The sequence below is a fragment of the Rhododendron vialii genome, chromosome 12a (assembly GCF_030253575.1).
Source record: "Rhododendron vialii isolate Sample 1 chromosome 12a, ASM3025357v1".
In the NCBI taxonomy this organism is placed as follows: Eukaryota; Viridiplantae; Streptophyta; class Magnoliopsida; order Ericales; family Ericaceae; genus Rhododendron; species Rhododendron vialii.
Window position 1 is genome coordinate 10,448,747 of NC_080568.1, and position 18,275 is coordinate 10,467,021.

At 36.4% G+C, this 18,275-nt stretch overlaps 1 protein-coding gene and 1 non-coding gene across 2 annotated transcripts; both read left to right on the forward strand.

Annotated features, from left to right (window-relative positions):
- The first annotated feature begins 707 nt into the window (after positions 1-707).
- Positions 708-7,021, forward strand: LOC131309413 (probable fucosyltransferase 8). Its single transcript, XM_058336054.1, has 4 exons — positions 708-761; positions 1,428-1,566; positions 3,080-3,136; positions 5,071-7,021. Exons 1-4 carry the CDS (start codon positions 708-710, stop codon positions 6,615-6,617), a joined length of 1,797 nt encoding a protein of 598 aa, XP_058192037.1. The 3' UTR covers positions 6,618-7,021.
- Positions 1,433-1,540, forward strand: LOC131312191 (small nucleolar RNA snoR100). Its single transcript, XR_009195767.1, has one exon. It is a non-coding gene; the product is annotated as a small nucleolar RNA snoR100 (small nucleolar RNA).
- Positions 7,022-18,275: the final 11,254 nt, after the last annotated feature.

Sequence of the window (18,275 nt, forward strand, 5' to 3'; positions counted from 1 at the left end):
GTCATGCCCAACGTTGATGCTACATCTAGCTCGTATAAATCTTACGTTTGTGAAACATAGCATAAATAAATGGCATATATGATTTACAAAGCTTAAATTATATATTTATTCTTTCACAAATATGGTTTTCCTTGTACCTATTGGTGTCTAATCAAGTTGCATTAATTTTGAGCTTTGAAGGACCTTTTCTCAGGTGCTATGAAATGAATGGGTTTGATCTTTTCTGTGAGCTTTAAGTGGGATGCCTATAGTGGCCCAAAAACTAGTGGACCATATTGAAAGATTACAAACCAATTGTTTTAGAATCGCACACCCCACAAAAACGCTGCATACGCACACTTATATGCCCACATATGTGTGTGAGTGTGTTTGTAAAGTGTACGTGCAAGTGTAGGTGTGCACGGTTGTAGAATTTTGGAATTACAAACTGGACTGAAGTTCAGTTCCGAAAGGAGAAGTCTTAACTATTTTTGTTGGTATTCTTTTGAATACACAAGTGTTTTTGTGGCTTGATCTGTACTATATCTTATACCTAGTATTTCACTTTCATCATCATCATTCATATGAAAAAACTGAGTATCGTCTATAGATCAAAAAAATATTCTGAAGTAGATTCATTCGACCTCATAACTGAAAATCCTGTAACTAATAACTTCAACCACTAAACCAATCCCTACCGACACAAGAAGTCTCCTTTGATGGAGACCATGAAGCATAGGTACTTCATAAAGCATGTCGTATCCGTGCCAGTACTTGACATGGTACTTTTACAAGCATACTAGATACACGAAATAAGTACCCATATGTTTCCCACTTAGTTTTTGCCTTAACCAAAAGGTACCAACTACCAAGTAGACTTGTCAATGGGTCGAATTCGATCCAGATCTGACAAATCCGAATCCGATAGACTCATATTTGATAGTGGTAATTCAGATTCGAATCCGAAAAATCCGGATCCGATCCGAAAACTTTTTTACTTCAAAAATTTTAGCCAAAAAATTTAAAATAAAAATACAACTTCTTAACATTTTTTTTTCAAAATAAAAAATTTAATTTTTTAAAAAAAATTTAATTTTTTAAAAAAAAATTTTAAAAAAATTAAAAAAAAAGATTTGGATTCGGATTGATAATGGATTTAATCCGATCTGATTTGGATTCGGATTATCGGATCGACGTTATCGGATTCGGATCAAATTTTTCAAATCGAATCTAATCCATTGACAGACCTACTACCAAGTACTAAACCAAAGCAGTTCACAGTCGGAGTAATACTTTCTAATTTCTATTACTCCATACAAGTTAGCTTGATGAGGCTTATTACCATGCCTATCATGCTTTAGAATTAAGCAGTACAAGGTACTTTCCTGGTCTAATGAGATTAATTAAGTTCTTATTTGTTCCTTACCGAGTGTTTTTTGATACTTTAGATTATGAATGAAGAAAGTATTGAACATGCACAAAAATTGATTTGGGTTTTTAGGCATGCCCTTTCTGGTGTCTTTTTGGCTTTAATTTTGAGGCATGGTTTTGCAGCAAAATGTCCCTTTAGCTCCTCAGTTCTTGAAGGTATAGGAGGGCTATTGTTTTTCAATAATTGGGGAATAGATGGGTTATGTTGTTGTTGTTCCTTACCCTTAGGCCTTAATCTGTTCTTTGTATACTATTCAATCAAGCCATTCAACTAATCTTTCTATTCAATTTGTAACACCCTTAATTTTGGGTACGTTAAATAGACAATTTTATTGAAAATTAAATAGAGTCTGGCTCATTATTACAGCATAATCCACATAATTACACAAAGGGAGGGAAACTAAGGTTTCTAACTACAGCTCCGCCTTCTCTTCCATCCTAGCCAGCTCCTCGGCTCCAAAAGCCTCTAAGGTGTACAGCTCACTCTAATCATCTACGAAGTCTAACACATTATACCAGCGTCGCCCACAGTATAATATGTCAGGGTCACCAAAAGCTAACACCGTGAGCTACAGAAGCTCAATAGAATCAACCATACCCACTAATCCTTAACTTACAAACAATAGATCATAAAATGAAGGATTTCCACATAGTACATGCATATCTAACCAAAAATAGTTAACAATGACACATTTACATTCGCTATTCAACTATTTGGTCTCCATGATTTCTGTGTTTCTCCTACGCGTCACTTCGTAGACCTTGTCACTGGTTTCACTTTCCATTTACCAAATCAACATTTTCAAAATCGTCATTTTAACACCCAACTTCGGTTCCTCCGCGCCGGTATCCTCACAATGGTTCCGCCGTGCCGGGTTCCCATTGGCACACAAAATTTTGCATTGGCTCCTCTCCGCGGATAATCAAGCCACACACCCAACCTCGGTTCCGTCATGCCGGTCTCCCGAGTATCCTCACAATGGTTCCACCGCGGGTTCCCATTGGCACACACACACATACACACCACACAATGGGCTACCATGTCCGGCCACATTGCGGTTTCCAAAACATTTATTCCTTTCAAACACCTTTTTCCATTAACCACACCTTAGGTGTCATGTTTCTATTTTTTCGATTTCTGTGTCTCGTTTTCATGCAAAGACTCTGCAATAAGACTTTTCACATACGTAATCATAAATCATTCGTTGTAATTTGGAAACTAAACTAGTAAGATCATCAAACTCTATATTACTAATCATGCTAAATCATCACTTAAAGCATAACGTCACATGTACGGACGTCTTTGGAGTGGAGACCACTTATGCTTTATCACATATCAAGACAAAATAATCCTAGTAATCGCATATACATGCTCATAACTATCCTAAATATCAAAATATGAATATTTCTAATCAAGCGATAAAATTCTAATCTTTTAAAATCCGTTCTTTCTTTCTTTGTGGGAAATTCTAAACAACATATGTTTATTAGGATAAAAGTCAATTATTCCAACATGCTCATGCTTCCATTAGCAAAAAATAAGTTTGTTAACTATCGTGCATTCCAAACATTATAAGCAATAAACAACTTTATATACTTAGAGAAAGTAGTTAGGGATATTCTACGTATACTTAGATATAGGGGATAAGAAGATTCTACGTAAACTTAGAGATAATGAAGACGAAAAAATCTACCGTTCTTCTTGGCGGTAGGGCGGCTACGGAAGGTAAGTTGGCTATCGAGCGGAGTAGCTTCCTACGGTTAGCTCTCGGTAGCTTCGAAAGAAAAAAGTTTCTCTCAAAACTAGATCTTGACTAATACTACTAAAACTTTTAGATCGAGAGGGTGGTCGAATGGCGTTTTAGTGGCGGCCTAGGATGAGTTTCTTGAAGAACTCAAGAACAATGGAGAACAAGGCAAGAACACAAGATTTCTAGAGAGAAGTTGAAAGGTTGAAGGTGTGAGTTGAATGGCATGAGGGGGGGTTCTATTTATAGCAAAATTTTGGGTTCCTCCTCTCTCCTCTTGGCCGGCTCTCTCGCTCTCTCCTTTCTCATGGATTTTGCTCCATTGTTTGGTCAAATCAATCCTTTCAAGCATGCCAAGTATTACCACTTTCATTTAGGCCATAACTTAGGCTATCATGAAAGGTTTTTGACTTGTCATGTCCTAGAAGAGGTTGCTTGCAAGAAAGAATCAAATGATGGCTAGGATTGTGTTTAAAGAAGCCTAGAAATGAGTTGTCAAATAGGCTTAAGGCTAAAAGGGATAGCTTGTGCAAGTGCCCAAAACACAAGCGCGCGCACACACACACTCTCCCTCTCTCTCTCGGCCTCCCCCCCCCCCCCCCCTCTCTCTAACTATGTATATGTATGTCTATGTATATGTATATGTATATAAGTACACTAAAGTACCAAGTAGTCTTATAAGGCCTAAGAAAAGCTAATGACGAGGGTAAGGCTTTCAATGACAAGAACATTGTCCAATTGTTAAGATTTTTCCTAGAAAGTGTACACATGTACATATAGGCTTGATTCTAGTCGGTTATGATGTATATAAACATATATACACCTAGAGAGAATCTAGGAAAGTAACTTTGGTGAGCAATTTAGGTTTAGGGTTATAAGTCTTAGGTTGGCATGCATGACAAAGCTAAGTTTACTTCTTTTGAAAGCAAAATGATGGCTTCCTATGGTCCATGATTTGTCTTGTCAAATCACATATTCATTAGCAATTCTAATGTCCATTATCCAAGGGATAAAATTTTTCTTAACAATTATTGTTCAATGGGTAAAGAGGTAATGATGATAGGTATGACCTTGAAATGACTTATCATGGGTATAATGATTACCTCTAAAGGTCTAAGGGTTCAATTAGGGTTGGGAGGGATTCACAAGGCTCAAAGATGGCCAAAAATGTCCATCTAGGGTTAGGGAATTGTAACTAAGTGAATTGGTAACTCTGTTCCTCCAACTAGTCGGTTGAAAACTAATTCTACATGCCATGTAGGATTTCTCGCAAGAAATAAAATTTTAAATGGCTTAAACCTAATTATGACGGATTATAGGGATTAAAAAGGAATTTTTAAAAGTAATACCAAGTAATTAAAAAAAAATTCCAATAGATAACAAAATTTTTATTTATTGAAAATCAAAATCGTTACACAATTTTCTAGTATTTAGATGCATAATGCCTCTCTTCCAAATATAAAAGAATTTATTCAAGGCCGTTTACTAGCCGTATCCGTGCCCTAATTTTCTTAATTTTATGTACTCATATTGTACCGGTGCCAATACCTGTGCTTCATAGGATGCCAAAGAAGTTCTTTTTCATTTCTGTTTATTTTTTTTTACCTTTGTTGTGGTGGATAGAACATACTTTTATAATGTTGTGTGTGGCTTCAATTTCCCATTGGGTCAGTTGGGCCCGTGAGTTGCTCGATAAATGTGTGTGTTCAGCGATATAGTAGAGAGGAGATTGGAGCTTGTAATCCTTATTGATTATAGTGGATTAATGATACGGCCCTACACCCGTGGAGTAGATACACAACCTGTGTATTGAATCAAGTAAATCTCTTGAGTTCTTATGCGCTTGGTTTCTTGCTTTCTTTGTGTTCTTCATTTTATTTGTTCTTGCTTCTAGATTGATTTTGTTTGATAAATACGTCGTGTCTTCTACTTATCGCACAACGTATACCATTACTTATCCTAATTCCCTTTCTCCGATTTGCAGATAGTCATGCCCACACCAGTGACAAGCTCAAAGACAAGCTGCTCGGGGGACTTCTATCTCCAGGCTTCCATGAATCCTCTTGCTTAAGCCGGTACGGATCCATTCTATACCGAAAACTCTCCCCCCACAAGCCCTCTCCCTACCTCATCTCCAAATTACGAAACTACGAATCCCTCCACAAACAGTGCGGAACAAACACCGAATCCTACAACGCAACTCTGAACCACCTCTACCGCCCCAGCCACGACATTTCTGACAATGATACCTGCAAATACGTTGTGCTTCTTTTCTATGGCCACAGCGGCGTAGGAAACAGAATGCTGAGCCTCGTCTCGTCCTTTCTCTTCGCCGTTCTAACAAACAGGTTGTTGCTCATTGATCAAGGCGACGACGTGGCTGCCCTCCTCTGCGAACCGTTTCCTGACACCACTTGGGCCATCCCTTTAGACTTCCCGCTCAGAAACCAATTCGGAAGGTTCGATTCAAATCACCCACATTGTTATGGAAACATGATGAAAAATAAGACCGTGGAGTTGTCAATGGATGACTCCCCTCCACCATTCGTTTTCCTGAATTTGGTTCACGATTACAACGAACATGACAAGCGCTTTTTTTGTGATCGAGATGAGAACATTATGAAGGAGGTGCCGTGGTTGTTAATTAGATCGAATCAGTACTTCATTCCATCTCTGTTTCTTATGCCGTTGTTTGAGAAAGAATTAAGCAAACTGTTTCCGGAGAAAGAAACAGTTTTCCACCACTTGGGTCGGTACCTTGTCCACCCCTCGAATCAAGTATGGGGACTGATTACTCGATACTATGAAACTTATTTGGCTGAATCTGATGAGAGAATCGGAATCCAAATCCGGGATTTCAGCAGCACAGGTCTTCCTTTCCAGAGTTCTAAGGAATTGCCATTTACCTACATGATGGACCGAATACTCAACTGCTCCGCGCAGGAAAATCTGTTGCCAAGAGTGATAACCAATGCCCAGAATTCTGTTTTAAACGCCACAAGAAACACAAAAACAAAATCCGTTCTAGTTACATCGTTGAGTTCCTGGTACTTTGAGAAGTTGAGAAACATGTACCGGGATAATCCAGCCATTACAGGCGAATCAATTACTGTTTTCCAACCCAGCCATGAAGAATCCCAGCAGAGTAACAACGCCCAACACGATATGAAGGCATTGGCTGAGATTTACCTTCTTAGCTTAATGGATGAGTTGATCACAAGCCCTTGGTCCACTTTTGGGTATGTAGCTCAAGGCCTAGGGGGTTTGAGACCGTGGATTTTGAGCAATCCCCTGAGGGAAATGGATTCTGACTTGCCTTGTCGTCGGGCTACTTCAATGGAACCTTGTTTTCATTATCCTCCCTCTTATGGTTGTGGCGCGAAAACAGGAATAGATACCGGGGCAAGGGAGTATGTGAGGCATTGTGAAGATATTAACTGGGGGATTAAACTGTTTTGATGATCATGAGCTGTAGCTGCACCAACAAAAGTTTTGTTTCGATGTGTTTCATTGGAATAAACTGAGGAAAAGTGGAAGAGATTTAGGATGAATGCTTCATGTTTGTCATGGAAATGAGGATACACCATTTTACAGAAAAATTGGAAGGGTTTTGCGAGTCTGTCGCCATTAGCAATGACTAAGGCTTCAACTGGCGGAAACTAGCTCATCGGTGAAGGCTTGTGCTTGTGATACTACTACTACAAGGGCTGTGGATCGTCCTTTCAAATGCAGGCCAGGGCGAACCGACTTTAAAGAATGTAGCCGCATCGGGCCCCTAGATTTTATCTAACGTTTTTTAGCTCTAAATTTTTTATGCTCTTACTATGCCTACACATGAAATTAATCTGAGAGCTTTTTTATTTTTTATTTTTGATCGGAGTCTGAGAGCTTGATTACAATTTTTTGCTACTAAAAAAGAGAGAACAGTGATCCTAAAGTAGTGCAAGTTGAATTAATAAAATGATTATCATGTTTTTTTTTTGTAATTATCTTGTTTATTCTTACATCGATTCCCTTTGAAATTAGTCTGGTTGTTTCCAATTTTCTATTTGTTGATTATATAGAGGGGCTTAGTTGAAAATTTTACTTCGGACTTCTTTGAAAACTCAGAACCGGCTCTAATGCCAAGGTATCAACTTGCCTCATCGCAAACAAGTTTCATCAGCAATCCAAATTTGTTCATAATATTTATAATAATTCATTATCATGCTCTAATACGTGAAAAAGATTTTTTTTCTCCCCTTTTTTAGGAACATGGGAAGTAAAGATTGCCTGTTAGAAATGATGTTTCTTTCACAAGCAGTTGAGGTACTATTTTCAAGTCGCAGTTGACTTCTAGTTTCAGTCAGGTCATTTACTGCGTTAATTCTCATGTATAATGGAACTTATTTGTACAATAAGTCAGTTCACACAGACATTCTGTACACAGATTGTACACAAATTTTGTTGTAACTACAATCTGAGAAAGTGGTAGCTAGAGAATTTTTCAACATCTCAAGCAAACTATTGACGATAGTTCATTATTTACATAACCACAACCGATACAAATTCTCTTGTTAACAAAAAATAATGGAAATTTATTGAGATATTTTATTCCTCTACACAACTTGGGTGGATGGATTATCAAGCAGGCAGAAGCTGAACTGTAGAAAGTCCAAAGTTTTACTTTAGAGCAAGTCCAATGTGATGGAAAATGACTACAGAAAGACTACTGGTACAGCAGTACGCACATAGACAACGTGTACAGTGTGTTTTTTGGTCCATCTCGGGTCAACAAAAAAAAAAACAAACTACGTAATTGAAACTGCTCATTTTGTTCAATATATTTTGTTTAAGGTCTCCATAAAAAATCAGCTTCATTCGACATTGATAAGGGCGTTTATAAAATATCCAAATTTGCTTAAGAAGTTAGGCTAAATTCTGAAGTGATTTTGGACATTTCGTAAACTCTGATATCGATGTCGGATAGAGCTGATTTTTTACAAGGATCTTAAACAAAATGTATTAAACAAAAAAAGCGACTCTGATTATCTTTTTTGGACTTGAGACAGCCCAAAAACCGTGTTGTACGTGTGCGCGTATTGCTGTACCAGTAGCAGCTCTCAAATGACTATGGTCATTTGGCCATTTTAACATCAAAAAATTGTTAGGGTGGCGCTAATGCCACGTGGGTATCTTCCACGATATTTTGTTTGTACTCACTATTCTACCCCTCCAAGGAAAGAGCAAAACAGTCTCCACCTTTCGACCCAATAAAAAAAAAGTCTCCACCTCACCTCACGGCCGATCGGAAAAAAATGTCTTGACCTCAGGCATGTGCTTCTTTCTCTCTCTTCTGCTTCAACTATTGTCCATTAAGAAAAGTGCAACCCACTTCTCTCTCTTTGTCCCGCCCCCCCTACTGCTTCAACTATTCTCCTCTCTTCCTTTCACCATTTTTCTCTCTTATTGTATTTCTCTCTATCCGCCATGGAGTAATCATAATTCGAGTTCAAATAACAAAATTGAAATTCAAGTATAGTATTGAAATTCTCAAACTGATCGCCAATCTCAATCCCCTTACTGCTTCAACTATTTTCCTCTCTTCCTTGCACCACTTTTCTCTCTTATTGTATTTCTCTCTATCCGCCATAAAGTAATCATAATTCGAGTTCAAATAACAAAATTGAAATTCAAGTATAGTATTGAAATTCTCAAACTGGTCGCCAATCTCAATATACTTTTGCAAATCTCCCCCAATTTGGCTCCCTCACAAGATCGCCCAAATTGTTGACGATTTGCCTCCTTCCCCATGACAGCAACAGAGTAAAATTCGAATCAAGCAACACTTCAGTGTCATAATTACAGATTTTCTACATCTTATTGCCTTGAGGATTGAAGAAACATATTTTTTGGGTAAGTTCATTCATTAGCCAACACATTTACCGTTTGCAGTTGTATATTGCCGTCGATTGGAGTGATAATCTGAATGGGGTGGCAATCCGTGGTAGTTGTTCTGTGCATAAACGAAGAGAGAGAGATAGCGCATTGAATGTACTCTCTAAGAGCCCGTTCTAAAACACCTTCTTAAAAAAATAAGTATTTATTTCACATTTTCAAACTTAAAAATAATGCAAATGAAAAATAATTTTTTAATTTTTTTTGCACCGTATTAAAGATCTCATGAGATCTTTCAAACAAGATCCATATTGCATATTTTTAAATTTCAATAAATCAATCATTTTTGAACTTGAAATTACTTTTTTAAAAAATAAGTATTTATTTAACATTGCGGAACGAAACCTAACAATGACTTTGACTAAGGGTTAAATGGTCAACGGTCCAGCTAATGGGTGCACTAGAGCACCGCTTAACATGGTAAGTTGTGTACTTTAATTCCTTCAATATTGCCAGGCATCATTAACCTTTCCTCTTTTCTGCCATCTTGGAAATGATGCACCAGACATATTTGAGAGTTGCATTTAGTTGCCAAATTTACCCTCTCCTTCTCAGTGTACTTGTTTGTCTTTTTTTATTTTCATTTGCTCAGATTTTATTTTACTCCTAATTTCACCACCACGCAATACGGCAAATTTGTTTTGCTCTCTTTTTTCTATTCTTTTTTTAATTCTAATCATAGCCTTCATTTGATTAAATACCAGATTATGGTCTATTTTGGTTAAATAATTCTCTAGAATTATTTTTGTCTTATTTATTTTTTTATTTGTTAGTTTCGAGTTGATTTTTTGTAAATTATTAATTTGTCTCAACAATATGAATCTAAAAAGGAAAAAAAATCAGGGTCCCCGTCAAAAATCAACTCAATTTGATACTTTTTTTTTGTTTGGTCCCGGAAAAAGGAATTGGATACTTAGGGCGAATTCTCCTAAACTTATCTTAGAATAAGTTGTTTTTTGTCATTATTTGATTTTTTTGTATTTGTTAGTTTTGTACCAAATTTTTGTGAATTATTGATTTGTTTCGACAAGAGAAATCACAAAATAAATAAACTTATTTCACTTATTTTGCTAAAAAATGGTTATTTCTCAAATGGTTGGGTAAAAGTAATTTTTTTTACTTTTCTAATTTCTCTTGTCAAGGCGAATTAATAATCCACAAAAGATGGGCGTAAAATTAACAAATGCAAAAAAAATCAAATAAGGACAAAACAACTTAATTTTTTTTTAAGTTGAGGAGAACTCACCCTTATAAGTGCTTGATTAAAAAATATTTAATTTTTCAGTTGGATTTCAGAATAATGAAAAAGTTAGATGATTGAATCGAGCACTTATAGATATCATATTCAGATAATTTTTCGCAGGGGCCCTTGAAAAAATGTTTTAAATTTAATGAACGACTCGAATCATTTTTTTGAAACCCGTAGTGGGCCCCACATTGCGATCAGTTCACTATTTATCTGTGCAAGAGTGCTACACACAACGGTTGTGTGAAACACAACACACAACAAATCTTTATCAGTCCATTGTTGTAATAAATGGCCAGAATTCGCCAAAACGGTCCAAATATATCTGGACGGTTAGAATTAAGTGCACAACCACACAATAATTGTGCGCATAGCATTTTTGTTATTTGTGTGGGTATCATTTCTGAAAGAAAATAGACTACGAAGGCGCCGAAATGGAGAAAAAGACCCGCCAGTTGTTTAATGATAATTTTGTTAATACTAAGAAAACTAAGGACATATTAGTAAAATACTATTAAAGTACTTTGTGTGATGTGATCCATCAGTCCTTTGCGTTGGGAAGAATGTAAAGCTGCCTAAAGGTGACCCAAATAACAAGCAGAAAGTCTACAGTTACCGATCGGGAAATCCCGATTGGAATCTCGACGCTCCACTGGGCACTCTTCGGCCACCAGATGGCTGATCCGATCCGTCCAATAATTCTAAAAAAAAAAACCGAGTGGGCGCACGCGAGAATAAATGGCATCCGACGTGTGTAAGTGGCCGATCCAAGCACTCCTTTTTTGGCCGATCCAAACACAAAAATAGAGTTCTTGGATCGGCCACTTATACACGTCGGATGCCGTTTATTCTCGCATAGGCCCACTCGGGTTTTTTTTTAGAATTATTGGACGGATCGAATCGGCCATCTGGTGGCCGGAGAGTGCCCAGTGGAGTGTCGAGATTCCGATCGGGATTTCCCGATCGGTAACTGTAGACTTACTCAATAACAAGTGCCATGAGGCACCCATTAGAGCATCTCCAATCGAATACTCTATTTGAGAGTATCAAAATACTCTATTTTATTCATAAAGTAATTTTAGAGGAAATTACTATTCATATTTACTCCAACCACAAACCCTCTATTTATTCATAGAGTGATTTTAGAGGAGATCCTCCATATTTTCTCACATCCTCTAAATATGGAGGATCAAAATCACATCCTCTCAAATAGAGGAGGCTTGAGAGGATGAGTTAGAGGAATTCCATACTCTCAAATGGAGGAATAGAGCATGGGTTGGAGATGCTCTTAGCATTTGCCAATGGTCAATTACTCCAAAAATATCGTGGCCCAAACAAAAGGATTCGTGGCATTATGGCCACACTTGCAGATTCTGTTTGGGTGAAGAATAACCTATTAATTCCGGCTCAAAGAGCCTATAGCCTAATAAGTCTTCTTCATTATTTTGTTGACAAAAATAACCCTCGTAAAAAAAAGTTATTAGAAAGAGACAATCCAGCCACCACCGCCGCCACCACCACCATCATGTCACCACCACCACTCCACCCCGCCGCCGCCGCCACACCGCCACATCACGCTACCACCATCACCGCCATGCCGTCACCATCACCACATTGCCACCATGCCATCAACACCACCGCCACTACCGCCGCCGCCGCTGCCACCACCACCACCAACATTATTAACAGTGCTAACTTTTGTCTAAATTAGCAGTCAACCCATACAACCTCCTACACCACCACCACCACAACGCCGCCACCGCCACCATTACCACCACTCCACCATCACCATCACGCTACCACCACCATCACCACTACCACGCCGCTGCCGCCACCACCACCACCACCACCACAACCACAATTAACAGTGTCAATTCATATCCAAATTAAAAGTGTTAATTTCTCTCTAAATTAACGGTGCTAATTTTTAAATAAATTTACACCACAATTAACATTGTTAATTGACAGTTGGCCTATATAACGTCCTATACTACCGCTCTACCATCACCACCACCGTCACAATTAACAGTGTTAAATTCTGTTTAAATTCATAATTAACAGTGTTAAATTCTATCCAAATTTACAGGGATGGGCTGAGAGATTTGAAACCCTAAAATGATGAGATGGGGCATTCATTTGTGAACCGCGGCAAGAACAACGATTGCAGTTCCAGACGGAGGCGGCAGAGGCATCAACGTTCATGGAGGCGGCAGACGGAGGTGGCGGCGAAGGCATCGACGTCCATGGAGGCGGCGGGGGTGGAACAGCCAAAGGAGAAGTAGCTGGCTGTGGAGCTAAGACTGGGGGAGGAGTGGCCAGTGGTATGGCTAAAACCGGTGGAGGAGTAGCTGGTGGTGGCGGGGCTGACTGGAGGGGAGAGAGAGAGAGATAGAGAAGGGGGGGGCTACATTCATTTAAAATCCTAAATGATGGGCTGTGTTCATTTGTTGCTATTTAACATGGGGTAAACAAGTAAAATCACACCCATATGACTTAGTGAGCATTGCACTTTTATCCCATAGGACTTGATGGGTTATGGAATCCAATATTAGGACCGGCCCGCAATTAACTCATTGTTAAAAGTTACTAGTTAGATGGTAAATAGAACTTTTCCCTTTCAAATCGTGAGTTCTAAAACAGAACCAAAGAGTCCTAAATGTTAACTAATTTTTCCTCTACCTTATTTCCCCCAACTTTCTCAACTCTAATTCAACTACTACTTCCGTTCAAAAATAATTGTCGTATTTGCCAAACGAGGACTTTAAAAAAATATTTTTTCAAAAAATTATGTTTCATTTTTAACTTCCATCCAAAATTTTCCACAATCAATCTATAAGTAAACATATTGTCTCCCGGATACAATACCACCACACCTAGATACAATACCACCACACCACACTAGCGTGAAACCACTTAACACACACACACACACACACACAGTCTCTCTCTCTCTCTCTCTCTCTCTGACACACACACACACAAGACCAGTGTGAAACCTCACCCCTCATCAATCGACCCAATACCAATCCCTTATCTCTTCCCCAAATTTCTCCAAAACCGTCATCAATCGACCCAATACTTGTTGGGGGAAAAGACGGTAATAGCATAATTTCAAAGAACAATTTTATTGATAACGACACAATTACAGAATACATGAACAAAACATGTTATATTGAACAAGACACAAACACGAGTCAAGTTCTGTGTGATATCATAGTTTCCTTAAGAAAGATTCATTGCCTACCGAGGGTGTTGTAGGATCTATTGACATCTTCCTCCAAGGATTGGCTCGGGTAAAACACAAACTTTCAGAACACCTTCATCAACTACCTTAACGAACTGACTACCGCCTGCCTTTCTCTCACACAAAGAACGAATTTCAGTCTCTTTTGGAGCAATGTGAATCCACCAATACAGTAAGTTTTGATTTTTAGTCCCTAAACAGAAATCGCAAAGTTTGACATTAAGGGAAACTTATAAAAATAAGTAGCTTAGTTTTTTTATTAAAAAATTGGTGGGAGGTCCAATATAGCATGTTTTAACCCACTAAGTCCACTTCTAAATTTCATAACCCCTCTAGTCCACTAATATAATTATATAACCTAATAACTCCAATTTACTTTAAAAGACATATTTTTCAAGACCAAAAAACCCTCCTATATAACATATATAGAGAGAAACCCTAGATCACAAAACAAATCTGAGCCTCCCTCCCCCCCATGATGAACCTTCCGCCTCCAAGATTATTATCAAGCCGAGGACGGTGCCGGAATATAATTTATACGATTTGTTTGATTTTTTGTTGTTTGTGGCTGGCTTTCCACATCTCGTTTGTTTCATAGATTTGTCATGAATTGACTTTCCCCCTTTATATATTCCGAACCTTTTGCTTGCTAGGCCAGGATTCCCATTCGTCTTGCATATAGGTATATATTTGGAGTATAAATTTGTTATTGCTGCTTCAAATTTGATTGAGTTTTTAATTTCCAAAGTTATCTCCTTTTTCTATTTTGATGCTTTGTGTTGTCTTTTGACTAAGTTTGTGAAATCAATTTTGTGTTTTTTGTTTGATCGGAGTTCATTAAATCTCGTGAACTTGTTATTTGAATTTAGTTGTCTAACATATGGTATCTCTCTCTCTCTCTCTACTGGTTTTGAAAGATAAGATTTTTTGTTATAATACATTTAGACATTCGATATACTTTTGAAGATTCTTTGCAGCTGTGATTTGTCTTGGTTCTGTAACTCTGTTTCCTGATCTGGAAATTTTATGCATCTATGTACAACATCACCGATTCACCAGGTAGCGAAGGGAGGACATACGCGAAGTCATGGAGAAGAGTCATTCACCCAAACCTCGGAATCAATAATATCATCTTATACATATAATACTTGTTCCTCATAGTAGTACTTGCGGTTCTGTATCTTGGATCTCTTTGATATTTAAGGTTATAGTCTATTTCTTGCACTAATCTTGAATGAATTTGGATTTTCAACTTGTTATGTGTGTGAAATTTGTAGTTTCAGTCAATTATATTACGTTATTCTGTTTTTTCATAAATGTGCTTTAAAGTTGGTTTGTCTATCGTATTAAGAAGGTTGATCCGGTCTTTTATTGATTTTATTGGAGAGAAATTTGGAGTAGTAAAAATAAAAAAATATAATATTATAAGAAGGTTGATCCAGTCTTTTGTTTGTCCCGTGTCCGGTTATCATCAGATTTGGAGGTTTCTGAATAAATATATAAGGTTATATGTGTGATTTCCCTACGGTTAGAGGTATGATGTTTTTTGAATAAATATATAAAGTTATATTTGTGCTTTTCATCAATCACTATTGATTTGGTCTGCGCAGCGGCCTCTCCGACTTGCTTCTAATATATTTTGAGTTTTTTTGAGTAAATATATAAGATTATATGTGTGTTTTTTCTAGGACTAGACATATAAGGTTGGAATAAGTTGTGTTTTTTGAACAAATATATAAGGTTATATGTTTGATTTTCATGTCACATAAAAAATATATTTTTGTGTGTTTTTTTTGTTATTTAATGTCATTTTTTTAAAACATTTTTAGTTAGAGAGAGATATAATAATATATAACGTTATATTGTTATATATAACATTCTAGATTAGAAATATTCTATGTTATTTAATAAAGAAAACATATAACGTTATATATGACCTTTTTGTACCATATAATGTTATATATGAACTTCTGTCATATATAACGGTATAAGCTCCGTCGTCGATCACTTATTGAATTGATCCACGTAGCGGTCTCTTCGACTTATACATGAAAATATGTGATTTGAATTGAAGCTCGGTTAGCGATGTGGTTTGGTTATAAATGATCTTCTCTACTGAGACATATATGTTATATGTGGCAATTTGCCATTGGTACCTAATTTTGTCCTGTAAAACTCCAAAACAAAGGAACTAATAACGTTATATATTCTCTTATTGAATTGGTCCGCACAGCAGCCTCACAAAAACACATATGGATATATCTATATATGATTATATATATAGTTATATGAGAATATTTGTGACCATATGTGTGTGTGTGTGTATATATATATGTGAGCTTGTATTGACATAAACAAATATTTCAATTTGCGTTGAGGACATATAATGTTGTATATGAGATTTTGTCCTGTAAAACTCAAAAAAAAGAGAGGAACTAATAACGTTATATGTTCTCTTATTGAATAAGTCCGCGCAACAACCTCTCGAAAGTACATATGAATATATCCATATATTATCAGTAGCAAGTCGTATAGGCCATTGCGCGGACCAATTCAATAAGTGATAGACAACGGAGCATATAACGTTATATGTGAACTTCTGTCATGTGTAATATGCATTTTTCCTAGGGTTAGACATATAATATTATATCTCATTTTTGAGATATATTAATGTTGTTTTGAATATGTATGTATGTAGATATAGAGGTTATGGGAATGCTATTCGGAGGCAGAAAATCACAATTTTTGAAGGATTCGATGAAGGTTTTGATGAAGAAACGGTGAAAAAAATGAAGCTCGACCCCCCATGGCCTCATCAATATTCAACTTGGGATTCAAGGCGCGACTGAAAACAAGGATAATGGTGGCATGATATGTGATCATATAATGTTATTTTTTGAGATATATAATACTGTTGAAAAGATATGATGTTGTTTTGAGAACATATATATGTAATGTTTTGTGAGACTTAGAATTACAGAAACAAATATATAATGTTATATATTCTGTTTTTTATGAGATTTAGAACTACAAAAGCTTACATATAATGTTATATGTTCTGTTTTATTTTTTTGTGAGATTCAGAGTTACAGAAGCTCAAATATAATGTTATATGTTATGTTTTTTTAGCGATATTTAGATATTCAAAAACTCAAATATAATGTTATATGTTTTGCCACACATATAATGTTGTATGTTAGGAAATTTTTATCACTCATATAATGTTAAAATATCAATACAAGAAAAATAGGAAAAAACAAAAAGAGTACTTTGTCACATATATAACGTTAAATATTAAGTGTAGCGGATTCAATAAAAAAAAATCGAGAAAAATGAAAAAATATGGTTTTTGTTACACATATAACGTTATATGTGGCGTGATGACAGCAGCGGCGGCAGTGGCAGTGGTGGCGGCTTGATTGCAACAAAAACGGAAAAAAATGGAAAAAAAAAATTTCGTGTTAACCAAACGAGGCCCTTGTTTCTTAGGTGGGGTATTTTTATCATTAAAATTATTAGTAGACTTAGGTTATGAAACTTAGAAGTGGACTAGATGAGTTTAGAAAGTGCTACAGTGAACTTATGAAAAATTCTCCATTTTTTTAATATCTTCTTCGGATGATGCTATGGTGTCCCTAGTCATTTTGGGGACACCGTAATTTTTGGCATAATTTCACCATTATGAGCATAACTAAAACCCTTACAAGTATAACAGAACCCAAACAAGGCATAACCAAGGAATATCCAAAAAACCAAACAAGGCATAACAAACAAGTTATGCCTTGCTATGGTTCTATTATGCTCATAATGATTTTAGTTATGCTCATAATTAATTTTGATTATACTTATAATGATTTTGTTATACCAAAAGTTACGGTGTCCCCAAAATGACTGGGGACACCAAAGTCATTCCCTCTTCTGTACCTTTCTTGAGAACTAAGCGTACTTTTTTACTTTTGTCATTATCAAGCCAAAGATGTTCGTAGTTATAGTTCAAGTTAGCACGGGGTGTAGTCCCGCCATTTTCTGCCAATTTTGATTTTCTTCAATGTTATGATTCGATTATATTATAGAACTCGTAGATGAGAATCACGTTGAACCAAGTTAATCAGATATTTATCTATATCTGAACGAAGCAAATTTTTCTTCTAAAAAATGGGTTCTTCAAGTTATAATCCAGTTTGGTCAATTCATTTGTCGGAAAATAAATTTTCTATGTTCAGATACTGAAAAAAATCCAATCAACTTGATTTTGCACTTAGTTGTTCTTATCAACGAGTTCTATGATATTAACGAATTAAATTATTGAAGTAGTCCGTAATGAGGTGTAAAATGGCCAGACTTATATACCCTATATACAGTCCAAGTTCAATAGCCAACTTGAGAGAAGCAAACTCTTTTTTTTTTTTTAGTGATTTTGTCACCCCAAATTATTAATAGAGTGCTAAAATTAACTTATATTGATTTTGACACTTTCTAAATTGTTAACTTTTAGAGAGTGAAAAAATTAATAGTATAAGTTAAGAGGAGTGGCGGATAAAAAAAAAAAAAGTTAAGAAGAATGCTGTTAACAATTTGAGAGGACAAAATCACTTTTCCTTTTTTTTAATCTAAATTAATCAACTTTTTTCTTTGTTTGGGACTTCCTCTTTCTCTTTATATACTTTGACTGTTGTTGTCACCAAGACCC